The 15,244-nt window shown below is 38.4% G+C and overlaps 1 protein-coding gene across 2 annotated transcripts in view; it reads right to left on the bottom strand.

Annotated features, from left to right (window-relative positions):
- Nucleotides 1-15,244, bottom strand: part of vipr1b (vasoactive intestinal peptide receptor 1b) — a 55,122-nt gene that overhangs the window by 33,205 nt on the left and 6,673 nt on the right. The window contains exons 2-3 of one of the 2 annotated variants that reach the window (XM_086306305.1): nt 11,874-11,964; nt 9,427-9,537 (exon numbers count right to left, since the gene is read on the bottom strand). In XM_086306305.1, coding sequence (XP_086162431.1) covers nt 9,427-9,537; nt 11,874-11,964 — 202 coding nt within the window. Of the gene's footprint in view, nt 1; nt 84-650; nt 1,530-9,426; nt 9,538-11,873; nt 11,965-15,244 lie in introns of those variants that run through there. The other variant, XM_086306306.1, reaches the window with a different exon arrangement.

Raw genomic sequence — 15,244 nt, 5'->3', positions numbered from 1 at the left:
CGTGGTGCAGGGACTCTGCTAGACATCCCAGGTGATGAAACGTCACCGTTAGGCTGTAGAGCCATCGTGTGGCTTCCTGTTTCCTGTTGGGGTAAACATTTATTAGCACTCACAAGTAGAGCAGGGCGATATGGCCAAAAATATTTATCACGATATATATTTGAAAATTTGCGATAACGATATAACCGACGATATAATTGATGCGAGACAAAATACAACTCCACAACATTACTAGCGCAAAAAGACAACCTTCCATTTATTTTCACTTAAACAAGAAGCTGGTTTTTATGTACATTAAAGCTTTATAAAAATGTAACAGTGCAAATGCAAATTCCTTGCTGAAAGTTTAACCAAAAGGCATTTCCAGTACAAATGGGCTGACATATCCTGAGCATAACCATGTATAATATCCACTGAAGTTAAAAAGAGGTGCTTTGCAACATTAAACTGCAGTGTGCAGTACGTATTTTTCGGACCATAAGGTGCACGGGATTATAAGGCACATTAAGCGAAACAAAGCAGTCAGATAAATCAAACTTTATTAAACTCATTCTTCTTGCTTCCTCCACTTCTGTACCATTGATTCATTAATGTTGAATTCTCTGGCAGCTGCTCTATTCCCATGTTGTTGCAGTATATTAATGACTAACCTGGTATTGTGGATGGATTATCTCAGTTGTTCTCCTGACTGAAGTTTGGTCCGTTTACAGCATCCTGCCATGCGATTGCATTTGTCTCTAACCATGAAGAACCTTCACGTTAACTTTTATAAGTGGAAAAGTGTTAGTGTTCGTCCTCCAGCTTCACTGTTTATGTTATGCTAACATAGCTGTGTCGCTAGCGATCACGTAGCACATCATTATATACCAGCTAGCCCAACTTCAGTAACCCTACAAACGTCACTGCTGTTTAGTTTCCTGTCTTCATTTATGTTGGAAGTGATAGCAGAGCTGTACGTTTGAATTTTTTCAGAAATCTCTCAGTCAGAACATGCAATATCATGCTTAGGTAACTAGCGAAACTAGCGAGCTAACTTCCGCTAGCTTCCTGCTAACTTCTAACTCCGTTAAATGTAATAACTTTTGTTTTCATGGATGCCTGGAAGTTAAACTTTATAGTTACACCTGGTAAAGCAGCAATGCTGATCGTTTTATTAAAGATGAAAGAATTTAGACAGTTTTTAACTCTAAGTGATGCTGCAGTGTTGTTTGACCTGAAGAATACGGAGTTTAGGACCCAGATTACTCCCAGATTTAAGAGCATCTTAGTCCGACAAATATGACAATAACAACGGCCGCTTGCATGTTCTGCAAAAAAATGTGCTTTGTTGTGTATCTGACGGACAAACACCAAACCAGTTCCACATCACGGAAGTTGCACCATTTTTACAAACCAATTCTGGTTCATCTGTTTCACTCAACAATCGGCCATGTGTGTATGAAAACAAAGGCACTGCGCATGCGCGTTTTACTCCCATTCTATCGCGATATTTCATTTTCCTATCGTTGCCTAACAATATAATATGGCCCAGCCCTACTCACAAGTCAATTTTTTGCAGAACTTTATAATAATAGCACACTATTGAGCAAGATTAAGGTATTAGTAAGGTATTATATATCATTTATACAGCATTACTCCTCCTTAGTAGGCCATTTATAAATACAGATATGTTATTAGGACTATGATTATTACAAGCAGTGATGTAGCAACATTGACAGCTGTATATGGTATAATAGTAACAGATGGATAAGCATATCTGTATTTATAAATGGCATGATAAGGAGGAGTAATGATATCTAAATGATGAAGTGCTTGCTATTACCTTACTAGTCTTATACCTAATAATGATACCTATATCTAACACACAGATTATTATAAAGTGCTGCCCAACTTTTCTATTCATGTTTCTAGCTTGTTTACTGTACATGCAAATGCAATGAAAACAGAAAAATGCAGTCACCTGCTGCAGGTTTTTCACAACCTAAACAGCTTGAATGCCAGTAATAATGCTTGAATTGACAAACTAGAGTTTAACGATCCGTCTCAATACAGCCCAGGGTCACAGTCAAACGCATCAGTCCAACACGCTGACACTAACCTTCAACAGCACAAGATTAACGCAAGCAAATTCACAGTAGCAGGTCCCCGATCCCTGTCAGTAGGCTGCGCAACATAATATCGCCTAATATTTACAATCTATGTTGATCTGAGAAAGGTGGGAGTCACGGAAAATTTTCACTGAAGACTTCAGTAAAGTTTCAAGTTAATCATCTTTTGGGAAGATGATCAGTGTCGTTCAATCGTATTTTCCTCATCACCTAAGTATGAAGTGTAACCACCACATTCTGCCTAACCCACAAAAACCAAGAGAAATCATTTTATTTACATGCACCATGCATCCACATCTATCACCTTAATAACTACTCTTTAAGCTGGTGCTAAAACCTGATTAATCATCACGTTCCCTCTACATTCGAAGACTCTCACAGCACGTGAGACAAATGAATGGTTTAAACTCAAGTGAGAGATAATGCTTTGCTTGATTTCACTCATTACTGCAAAACGAATCAAAACAATCACAGCAAGATTAATTTATTGCATTACCTGTTAATCACAGCATGCTTTTGAAGACTATATGACGTCTGAGTGACTGACACCCAACTCGCCAGGAGCAGAGAAAGGAGGACGACTCTCCTCCTTTTTTAAACTTCTCTCTCCATTTTCATGAAATATTACTTCCTGTTCACTGACAGTTTATTTTACACTCCCATGAAATACTGAGTTAATTTCATGACTTCATAACTGCTGTAGTCATTACTGTTGATGGTTGGGAAACTACATCCTTTTATATTTTTTCATATAATAATATTAAAACCATTATTTAGTAATAAAAGAGAACCAATATGAGCATCAGCAGGATAAGGAGTACTGTGCCATGGTTCTGGTTTCTTATTGAATATTTCCTTTTTTGGGATTTAACTGATTTCCTTTCTTGTGTTGTTAAAAGTCTCATCTTTTTCCTCCTCTTCACCTTTTGTCAGTGTGTTAGTTCCTTCATTTTCCTTCGTTAATACCTCTTTGGGAATTGCTTTGATGATGCAGAAATACAATCTCATGTCTGTCAGGAAAGCTGGACTGGACTGAAAATGAGCGAAAAATCAGCCAAAGAAAAACTTTGAAACCACTTTAAACCACTTTATAAAATTACAAGAAAGTCTGACCCATTGGAAACAAATGATAAAGAAATGAGCCTTGAGACTATCGTGCAGTTAGGTCAATTGGGTCATTTTAATTCATTGCTAGGTGTTTGCTAGGTAACATGAAAACATCATTATATCTGATATACTACTGACAATGTATGAGTTCACACACACACACACACACACACACACACACACACACACACACACACACACACAGATTTTGTGTATTACAGTAACATTTACAGCATAGTAGATATACTGTAACGACACACCACTACAACCTCAGCACCTAAGGCCCCCAGAAACTCAAAGATCATTTGTTCATTCCTCACAAGTCATATGGTAATTAAAATGAGTCATTTTACTAATATCATAAAGGTATACAATTTAACAGGCAATTCTCTTAGTTTAAACTTCAAACGTATTACCAACCTGTTGTAATGCCCATTCTTTCTAGCTTACAGGCACCCCAGAAAATATTTAGTGAATTAGTACAACACCTGAGCTTGTAAAGCTCAACCAGGGTCACATCCAGACCCTTGATGATAACTTTAGCCAACAAATGCATTGGTTGAAAAGGTTAATTAGAGATGATAGTTTATAATACTGCACATATGTTGACTACCAAGTCACTGCTCTACATTTACCCACAAGTCCTGGCAGTACATACAAATAAAAAGTATACAAGATGCCTTTTTTTTTAAAAATAGGAAACAAATAAAAACATTGTCAACAATATTTTATATACTCCTGGTACTTTAATTAAAAACATTTTTTGTATTTTGTTATTCGAAATAACATCTGGAAAGCATAAATGTACTTGGTGTAGCAAAAATGAAAACCGTCAGAGGCAGTCCATCCATCCAACGTTTGTTAACGTGAAATACTGATTTCTGTTTATCAATTATCTAGCAATAGCATGCATATAACCAGGGGTTAAAGTGGACTGGCACTTCCATTGATGAGTGATTAAATCCAGTAGGCAGATTAATGCATATTACTATTAAACGAGTTGATTTTTCATGTGCCTGGTGTTACATCCAGTGACAGCATGGAGACGTTTGCTCAGTGATGAGAAAATAATGTTGTCGCTGCTTTCACCATTTTCTGGTGGTACTTTAGCGGACAGCTAGTGGTACTGAAGAGAAGCGTGCATAAACGGAATAACGTTTTTTTTTTAAGTGGCAGAAAATGTCAAATGCAACTTTTCAAACAGCACAACAAATACCAGCAAACACACAAATTGTTTGTGTGCTACTTGTTACAAAATGAGCTAAATTACAGCTGCTATATTTCACAGGGAGAAGAAAGAAAAATGTTAATGTGCGGCATTGATAGATGGAGAAAGATGTAAGAAAGACAGGAAAACAGAGGAAGATGAGAGATTATTTTCAAAGGTAAGGACTTCCCTGCAAGTTATGAACTGGAAATTTAAGGATATTTGCAAGTAATATCCTTAATCATTTTAGAGTTTTTAACTCAGATATTGGATCTACGTGATGTATTGCTGGATTACATTTTTGTGAAATATCTTGGGAAACCAACTGAATCAGTGTTATTCAAAGGTGGGTTAGTTTGGAGTACTGCATCAAAGTTTACAGCAATGCACTATGTTAGACTGGCTGCATCTAGGGTATTGTTACTAGGGTACATCAAGGTAGCGGACATTAACACTGTGTAATTATGTCTTCCAACAAACTGCCACATTGAAATGAACTTCTAATTAATTGCCTTGAGACAACTGCTGTTGTGATTTGGTATTATATATATATAAAACTGGATTGAACTGAATTAATCAAGCCATTAAAAGTGCATAAGGTACCAGTTTGATGCCACCATGTTGCCCCGCTATCTTGAGTTCTGCCTAACCTAGTTATGTATGTAGCTAAAGACCGGCTCAATATGTAGCATCTCAAAGGCGGAGGAAAAGAGAACTTGTGTTTTTATACATCTTAAATAGGGTCCTCCACAGTACAACGACGTTAGATCCACTTCAAAAACAGTTTCACTAATGTTAACTAACAGCAGCTAACATAGGCTAACAGCAGCTAACATAGGCTAACAGCAGCTAACAGCAGCACTTACTGACAGTAAAAGTTCAGCTCAACAACTCACTTCAGTTTTGCTGTTATCGAACAGAAGAGAGCTTCACTGACTCATATATGACTTCTTTCACAAAGTTTTCAGCCTCTTGCAGAGTAAACAGACGTTGACTGACAGCTTTGAACTTAGTTCATGTGAACTTAGCTGTGAACTTAGCTAGGATTATGCACTTGAACTGGGAGGCTTACAAAACAAAACTCACTCGACTGCAATCTGCAATCTACTTATATCTAGTATTGAGATTTTACACATTGCAGCTTTAAGGTGTTTATGCCATTGTTTATGTTTTATACTAGCTTTATATGGTCTATGAGTTAGAATACAGCTCATAAAACAACAACGTATAAGGAGTGAAAAGAAAAGATTTCTGCTCAAACTGATGACTTTATTTAGTTTAGTTACATGTAAATTTCCACCTAATTTTGTTACACAACTACAGTGTAAAATGTTGATTTGTACACGTTCAGTTTATACCAAGCACATTTTCCTTACAGATTAGGTATTCAAATAAATAAACCTTTGCTTTTATACATTTCTGTTTCATTTTACTCTGAATTATTGCTTTTTGTATATTGAGAGTGAAAATTTCATTTATTTTTTTCAGAGTGTATCTTTTTGAATTTAGTTAAATCCACAAAGAGCAGTAAATAGTAAAATAGTAGTGAATAGTGAGGAGCAGCACAGGTCAGCTGATCACAGCCTTACCCGGCCTTGACGTAATTCTTTTCTCCGGTCTGTCAAATCCTACTTTAACCCCTAAAACACACAAAACAAAACATCCGTTTCTCTTTCGAAAACAAAGACATCAATGCAGCACAGACGCTGAAGTGATTCACTATAGTCTGTCCATTCAAGCAGACCATCTGTGACAATATCTATCTTCTTTCTCTTTTCCTCAACTGAAAGAAGAAAGAGAGTAAGAAATGAGATTTCTTTGTTTAGTCACAGATGTGAAGCTTCGGCTGTAAAGGCATTGAGAGTAAATCTGAAGGACACGAGTTTAAAAAGAAAGTAAAGCTAACAAAAAAAAAAAAAATCCAAGACAGGCAATATGTAATTGCAAAAAGATAAATGACCGTTCAGCTTTTTTTCTTATGTAGAGCCATTGACAAGATCAAACATTCTTGGTGAAGTAAAAAGTGTTAATTTACTGTAAGAAGGGAGCTGGGGTGGAAAGAAACTTGGCTCAATTGCAAAAGTGTGATTTATATATAACCTTTTTGGACTTTGTAGATGATATTAAAAAAGTTTTATTGCTTATTTTTCTTGTCTTAGTTCATTGAAACAGCAGCAGCCCCTTCCTCTCCTTTGTGTTAGGATGCCTGGGTTTTTGAGTTTATTATATTATTTATCATTTCTAGTCTTTGGGTTTTTGTTAGAGTCATGTCTTATGGTTTGTCTCTGTGAAATCCTTAGTTGCTGTCTCCCCTGTCCGCTATATCCCCGTGTCCAGTCAGTGTCTGTGTCTGCCCTGGTCACACGCCTCTGTTCCCTCTGCCTGCATGTGAGTGTGTGTCTTTTGTTCAGTCTGTGTTATGTGTTTCCTGTTTTACTTTGAAGGTCTCTGTCTTATCTCAGTGTGTTCAGATTACGCTTCTTTGTCTCGTTAGTCCTGATTTGCCCCAACTGTGTTTCCCTCCTGTTGTCCATTCCCTGATTGCTCCCTCTGTGTATTTAAGCCCTGTGTTGCAGTTTGTCATTGTTGCGATCTGCCTTTATCTTGCTGTGTGTTTAGTCTGTGTAGGTGTATTTTGTATTCTTAGTTTTTGTTACCCTTTTGAGTTCAGCATTAAAGCTGTTTTGAGTTACTTTCTGTCTCCGGAGTCTGCACACAGCTGTCACATAACACTTTGTGTCTGTACGTCGTCCAGAATAAAGGTTAAGCAGGGGTCTGAGCAGTTTTCTTCCAGACTGTGATCGAGTCTGTCCAGACTTTACATCTAGTCCTCGGCTTTGTCCATTCATTACACCTACAGTAACCTCAGTGAAGTTTTAACGTTAACATCAAGCGCTTTTTCAAATTCTATATGCACCATACATACACATTGCAGGTTCAACACAGAACACTAGTATTATGTGGAGACACTTCAATCAGAACAATGTCCTTCCACACAGCACGATGACGTAGTTGTTTAACAGTGCAGTTCACTGTGCAGCAAGCTCAGCATAGCTATAGGCTTTCTGTGCATTAGGTTGACAACACATCAGCTTAAAACCTCAATCAGACATGACGGGTATTATGACAGTGCTTATCAGCTCTCTCTGCTTCAGGCTGTGTGCACGCTCACATAAAAGGTGTCATTTGGCTCTCCTTCTGCACAAAATGGACCAATTGAAGGCTGCCTATTTTTGTCAAAGACACTATCAGAAAAACCGGTGATAGGGACAGATAAAGAATGGGATGTGAAAATATAATCGCAAAAGGCAACACAGATCCTGCAAATGAGTCAAGAGAGGTAATATATTTAGAGATGTAATATATTTATTTTAACCCTCGTGTGCTTGACATTTATTTCTTAACCGTCACTCTTTGACAGCTGCTACCTTATAGTTCTGACAACATATTTATATTTATACATGAGTGCATATCCTCGTGAGAGAGAGAGATGTTGAAAGCAATGTAATTTGTGGTCACATCCAAGTTAAATTTAATTATTCTTTAATTTAGTTTTCTCATCTTTACTCTTTTACCTGCAGTTCCAGCAGCATAAAATAGACTTGGTGGTAAATTACAGTCAAATGTAAAAGAATTTATGCATTTATACATCTGCATAACCAACTGAATGCAGGTAAATTCTGTACAGTAAAACTTCACTCCACGACTTCCTTTGAGGTATTAAGCACAACTTAATAAGTTGCAAAATCGATTCCTTCAGAAAACCCTCACAGCACGTGATCAGGAATCAGGGAAAATGTGGTAGAAAAAGACAAATTTGAACAGAGTCTGAAATGAGATTTGCAGATTAGATTTTTTTAAGCTTTTCTCAGTGAAAGCCAAAATGAGACCTTTTATTTTTTTAATAACTTTCAGAATGTGATCCGTGATTTTACCACAGCCACACTCGATTACTGCAGTTCTTTATATGCCAGAGCGTGCCAGGCACGTTTATGACGATTGCAGTTAGTCCAAAATGCTGATACTCGTAAATGAAAAGATGAACCTATTAAACTTACCTTGGTATCGTTAAACTGGCTACCTGTACAGCTTAGGATTCATTTTAAAACCCTTGTAATTGCTTGCATCGGCTTGCCCCTGAGATGTTTGATATTTATGGTTTTATTCCGCTTATCAGAGGCTTGAGTCAGCTGAACACTTCCAAGCACCAAACCTCTACAGCTAATCGGTAAGCTTCACTAACAGTAGTCAACTTTTAAAATCTGTGCTAGTGGGCATCAGTTTAGCTCAGTGGGTGAGCAGACGACAGTATGCCGCATGTCTAGAGGCCTGGCTTTGATTCAACCTGCATGTCCTCCCGTTCTCTCTCTCTCTCTCCCCACTATCCTGTCTGTGTTCCCCGCTCCACTATTACATAAATAGGACTGTTTTAACATTAAAGTTGATAATCATGTGCTTTGGTTGATTTTAGGCTGACACGGTTAAATTCTTTTTGCATTTTAATAAAATGGATACATGCAAAACCTTTTGATATTTTATGGATTTGTCGTGTCAAAAATGATGAAATGAAGCTTTTTATGGGCCTCATGAATCAATATCCAATCCAATCTCCCCTGAGATGTTTGCTGCAGGCTTTCTGTTGGGCATCCAGTGACTGTCCTTGATATTTTAAAAGTCCATTTGTATGCAAGGAGAAAATTTTATCTTCAGTGTCTACCCAAAGGCTCAACTGTATGCAAATAACCTTTTAAATATGAAAATACTCACAGTTATAAAAGAATAAATAAATGTGTTAGCCCGTGACAGCACTGCTGAGCGAAGTCCTGCTATGGCATCTTTAGGCTTTTTGGCCACAAAGCAGTTATTTCCTTCATAAAGAAAATTACATACATTTAAATGACGGTTAGTTTTCTTCTTCTTGAGCTTGTTATTTTACGGAAGAGCACATAGAGAACATCTGTTATTCCTTCTTTTGTGCACTTGCACTGAATGTAATCGATTTACCTTTCTGATGGTCACTGAAGTAGCTGAAATAAGGCGGGCAGGTTATTGTAACCACCTCTCCGACCCGAGCTGAAGGCCAGCAGGCGATGATGTCCCACATGCCTTGGCACCCTGCCAGGTGAACATAATAACATCAACATGGCATCGCTCATATTGTAAGAGACACACGTGCAAGCACCAACACCACGATGACAAAATGAAATCATGTCCAACACTAAAGCCAAATTGAATAAGTAATTAATGGCAAGCAGCAGCTGCGTGTTATCACTCAGTTTCACTTTAGGGACTTAGTTACAGGTTTAGAGTTTTGTAAATGTCATAATATGGGTTAAAGAAAAACTCATTCATGGTGGTTTCATCTTCTATGCCTCCAGTCTTCAAGCAACAGATGAATTTTTATTTTTAAACATATTGATTTGTCACAATCAATATTTAATCAGCTTGACATTTATCTGAGATAATGGACTGCCTGAGAGTCTCAGTGGAAAGTTTATCAGAGACACTAATATGGAGTTAGGCCCCTACCTTAATAATAATTATTCTACAGATGAAACAATTTTGGGGGGAAAGATGGAGATTTTCATCCACAGTTGCTGCAGGTTTGCTGAGATCTGGTGACTGTGGATGCCGTTTGAGTCCAGTGAACTCACTGTCATATATAAGAAATGATACTGAGTTTAAGATGATTCGAGCTTTGTGAGATGGTGATACGTGGTAAAATGGACCCATGCTTTCATGTTGTTTACATCAAATTCTGACTCTACAGGGTGGGCCATTTATATGGATACACCGCAATAAAATGGGAATGGTTGGTGATATTAAAGTCCTGTTTGTGGCACATTAGTATATGTGAGGGAGCAAACTCCTCAAGATGGGTGGTGACCATGGTGGCCATTTAGAAGTCGGCCATCTTGGATACAACTTTTGTTTTTTCAATAGGAAGAGGGCCATGTGACACACCAAACTTATTGGTAATGTCACAAGAAAAACAATGGTGACCCCCTTAGACTTTTATCTTTGGGGTCATCTGAAGGCAATTGTCTATGATGTGAAGATACGAGATGTGCAGCACCTGAAACTACGGATACTGGATGCCTGTGCTGGCATTTCTCCTGCGGTGTTGCTGTCAGTGTGTGAAGAGTGAGAGAAGAGGGTTGCATTGACAATCCAACACAATGGGCAGCACATTGAACACATTTTATAAGTGGTCAGAAACTTGTAAATAACTCATGAAAGAATAAAGTTACGTTGAAACCAAGCACACCATTGTTTTTCTTTGATCTATTATTATTTTGAACATATTTTTAATTGTTTTTATTTTAAGTATTTTAAATTCTTAATTCATTTTTATTATTTTATTTATAATTAGTTATTATTTTTTTATTAATCTAATAAAATCTAATAAAAAATACATATTTCTAAATAATAATTTTGAAAAACAAAAGTGAAAACCTAGCAGTCTGAAAGTGTTATTCAGCTGCACCTTTCAAATACATGACTTACTTGACAACACCCGAGTTAACCCCAGGAAATGATGACGTGAGCAATGCAAAGCAAACAAACAGCTTCATTATGACATATTGTGCAATCACCATATTGTCCTTTAATAAAATGTTTATACTTGATTAATGCTACAAGCTAAAATCTACTTTCGATCAAAATGTTTTAATGTCCAAAATATTATAAGAAAACCAAGGAACTGCTGAAGGATCCCTTGATGTATTATGTTGCACCGCCATAGTCTGTAAGCTTATGGTTCCCCACAAACACTCATGTTAACTCAGTTACTCAGGATGTGACCCCTGACTGCCACTTCAACTATGTTCTGGTTGAGGAAGTAGATAAGAAAGTAGAAAAATAAGGGCCATTACAGCAATAAAGAACGCTGTTTCCACTGTTACCTTAACGCAGCATGCCGTATGTACAGCACGTGTAGTGATTTTTTATTAAAATGAAAGGAAATGGAGATAGTGCCAACAACGTTTAACATCAATATTTCACTGCGTTCCTAAAGTCACAGGAAGGACGGCCAAGCAGATATCTCAGTGGGCCAAAAAGAGAAGCATACATTACATTTTGAATCTAAATTGGTGTCTGAGTTAAAAGGCATTGGTGTAGTTTTAGCTACTTTAACAGGATAAAAGTGTACTACTGTTATGCATGTGGCTTACTGCTGTGCCTCCTTGTTTGTGTCTCCTGCTGTTTGTCTGTCATTGTGTTACATGTTTCTATTTCAGTCTCTTCCTGTTTTATTTTGAAAGTTATTTTCCCTCTCGTGTCTGAATGTGGCTGTTATGTCCTGAAGAAATGTATTTCTGAAATATACATTCACACACTGTCTGACCTCACCTTACTATATATTTACCAACTATGCCTCCCTTTTTCTTTAAGTAGCCTTTTGCACACCCTAAAGAGCTGGAGAGACTACATATGTTTTCCATAATGACCTGAAGTGACGTTCCCAGAGGTGCTATTTTCACAGCGCTCTTTCTCCAGCTGGATCTCGTTCACCACGTCGCACATCTGCACTGACAGCACCTACGGATGAAACAGAAAGCACATTTAAGTTTCAGGAGTGAAAAAATGCCTCTATTGTCCTGCAACAGAAAGAACTTCTATTTAGCAAGGCGCACACAAGAACACCAGAAAATATGAGTTTGCAGTTATATTAGTAAACATTTTCTCGTCACCGTCACCAGCTTTTCATGCTATATTTTATTAGACTGAACTAATGACTAATAATACGCTAAGTAGAAAGAAATGTTCTCAAACTGAGCCTTTTTTCCAGGGAAATAGATTTTCTTGTGCAAATAAATTAGGGAGAGGAGAAGGGAGCCACTGAGTAATCTGCTGTGACTGTTCATCTGTGTCAACACACGCTGAAAAATGCAGGATGACGGCTGCTAGTGGAGAGCCGGTGGGTCAATGAAAATGTGTAAGACGAGCAGTGAGGAGCTTGAGAAGGTCACTGGAGATGAGGAGAGAAAAGTCGGCGTGAAGCAGAGCGTATTCATGAACTCCTAGTGAAGAGCTTCAGTGTGCACCTTGCTAACCAAGCGGCAACGCTCAAAGCAGCAAAGGTCACAGTGAGGAGGGCTAAAGCACAAAGATGCATTTACGCTTGTTCGACTCATCCTCTCTATAAGTGGTTCTTCATGAGTCCCGGCCACCTTTGAGCTGTCAAACATCAAATGATCCTCATCAATCATCCAGAAATGTCCTACTTAGTGCAGGGTTGAGTTCCCAAATGATATTACGCTGCTGTAAACAGCAGTCAGCGATGCAATGCGCACCCCGGGCGAGAGAAACACCTCAAACCATCACAAATGAAAAAGGACACGTCTCATGTTAGTAGTTTAATGAGGCATGGGATAGTCAGAGGTTCATCTGTTAAACAAGGGATCCTCTCGCAGCACGAACACTGATATATCAGTGTTACATTATCATACGCTGATATGAGCCCAATATTCGTCTTAACTGCCACAGGTCAAACACCAAATGAGGTGACATTTACACATGCTATTAATGTCCCGCTTTATCAGCTGTCATAAAACAGTGATGAGAGGACCTACAAGCAGAACACAGAGGCAGGTGGGAGACACAAAACAAAAACAGAAGCACAAAAGCACAGTCACACTAGATTAAAAATAGAACACTAACCCGCGTGATTAGTGAAAATTGACGGCTTTCCAGTGACCTAATTGAACTACAAGGAGATGGGGTGATTAACTGGTCGCTCATAGGTTAAGCATGCAATACCCTCAACCTCTAGATGATCACTTTCGATGTCAAGGTGATTGCTCAAGACACCTGGTGGGAAGCAACCTGTCTCCAAACAATCATCGTCTGACTTGGACTGACTGCAATCACTCTTCATTAGTGAAGCTTTGCAAACAATTGCCATCTAATTTATAAACATAGATTTCTATGACATTACAATCAGTCTGAGTGTGTCTGCTGTGATCAGTGCAACTTGTCTGCAACGTGTTTCTTTGCGATAGGAGACTTGACCTAACTGGTTGCCAGTGTTATATTCCTGTTTAAAACTGAGGTTACTCAGTAAGCAGTATCAAAAACAAGCAGTATCACATGCACTCAGGACCATAACATCAACAGGGAGCCCCCCAGTGCTACCCCTGTGTCCTAGTAGACACGCCTACAGTTATTGCATTCACAAAATGTTCAGAAAACCTGACCTCTCACCTTGACCTTGAGGTCGAGGTCACTGAGATTCGAGTTCGGCTGAGATTTTTAGCAGGTATATCTATGAAATCGAGTTGTCCAGCTGCCCGACAGGGTAACAACAATACCCCATCAGCCTTTTTTAGTAGTAAAAATCTATTCAAGTTTAACGTTTAAGCGACACCTACTTTTACTTTTAGTTAAAGTTCAAATAGTAGAATCCAAGTGGGATCCAGCTTTGGGAACAACAAATTAGTGCAGCCTCAATGCTTCTGGCAGCAACAGAGTTAGTTCAAAAACAACTCCCCACTCATTATATTAGACTTAGATTAAAATATTATGAAGAGCAGTAAATTATTCTTGAATGAGATCAGGAAGGCTGGAGTGCTTTACTTCACAACTCTGTTTTTATTCATGCATAAATAACGCTTACAGGAGCACTTACAGGATTTTTTTTTTAGATTCGGGTGGCACAGGGGGATCCAGCAATGAGTAAGGGGGTGGGGGGTTGTTTCTACCAGATGTTGACCAGCTGACCATTCGCTGAGTTACAATGATGGTAACGAGCACAGACCTCCTGCCTCCATACATTAGGAGAGCAGTAATTAATAGCAGGTGCCCTGATGCACAAGATCTAACAGCGATTTAACCGGATAAGAAATAATCTGTTTTCAACAGTAAATATATACAATTTTAACAGAGTGGTAGGACTAGCGAGACCTCTTTATCCCCTGTGTAGCTTCCACCCATTGTTGCATTTTGTTCCAGGGGCCTCCCTTCGGCCTCACCTTTGACACTTTGATGAAAACTATATATAACTGATGAGGATGTCTGTGAATCTAGGAACCCACCTTTGTTGTCACAGCTTTGCTAACCTAACATAAAGATAATTAAAAGATGCCCCCAGTGACTGACCTGCAAACAATGATTGATCAAACACAAGAAAAGCTGTCAGAAGAAGCTACTTCTGGTTGCTCCCATATGCTGTGGAATCACCACAGTGGGTTTGATTTTGTTTGACATGGTAGTTTGTACACCAGTTACCCTTCCAGTCATTCCCCAAGATCAAACTGTTTAACGGTCGGCAATCAGAAGAATGACATTTAAAAAATTACTTGGGATTGCTTTTTGTTCTGCCAGGGCTATGGTTCCAGACTGAGTCCTTCCTTCTTGGATATTGATAATTCAAACATTGTAAAGTATAATAAGATGGCTTTCCTTTAAAAAGTTAGCAAAATAAACAATTTTAATGATGAAGTTCAGTGCACGGTACGAACCATGTAAAATCTCGCTGTAATTTGCCTGTCTACACTGCACTGCCTTCCCTGAGTGTTACTCATTGCCTCGCTTGCTCTCTTGAAGGTCATCCTGACACTCTCATAATCCACACAGCTTTGGGATGAGAGTCTTTGCCTGTGACTGATTACAGCAGAAAGTCCAACATATCCTCAGGAAATGGTAGCAGCACTGCTTGAAAAGAAAGAAAACTGCTAACTCTCATGTTGGGCAGACCTTTCAGTAACCCTGTTTTTCATTAGAATGATGTTGATTGTAAGACAATGTAAAAATGAAGCACTTTAGAGATGATCTGGGTCCAGAAACCTCTCTGAGTGGAAAATGCTATCCTCATAGTGAG

Source organism: Aulonocara sp. 'chitande type north' Nkhata Bay, linkage group LG9 (genome assembly GCF_057382095.1).
Source record: "Aulonocara sp. 'chitande type north' Nkhata Bay isolate Kocher_YH1m ecotype deep benthic linkage group LG9, A_spYH_male_GT1.1, whole genome shotgun sequence".
NCBI classification, from domain to species: domain Eukaryota; kingdom Metazoa; phylum Chordata; class Actinopteri; order Cichliformes; family Cichlidae; genus Aulonocara; species Aulonocara sp. 'chitande type north' Nkhata Bay.
The sequence above is the reverse complement of the archived record's forward strand: the minus strand, read 5'-3'. Positions and strand labels throughout refer to the sequence as shown.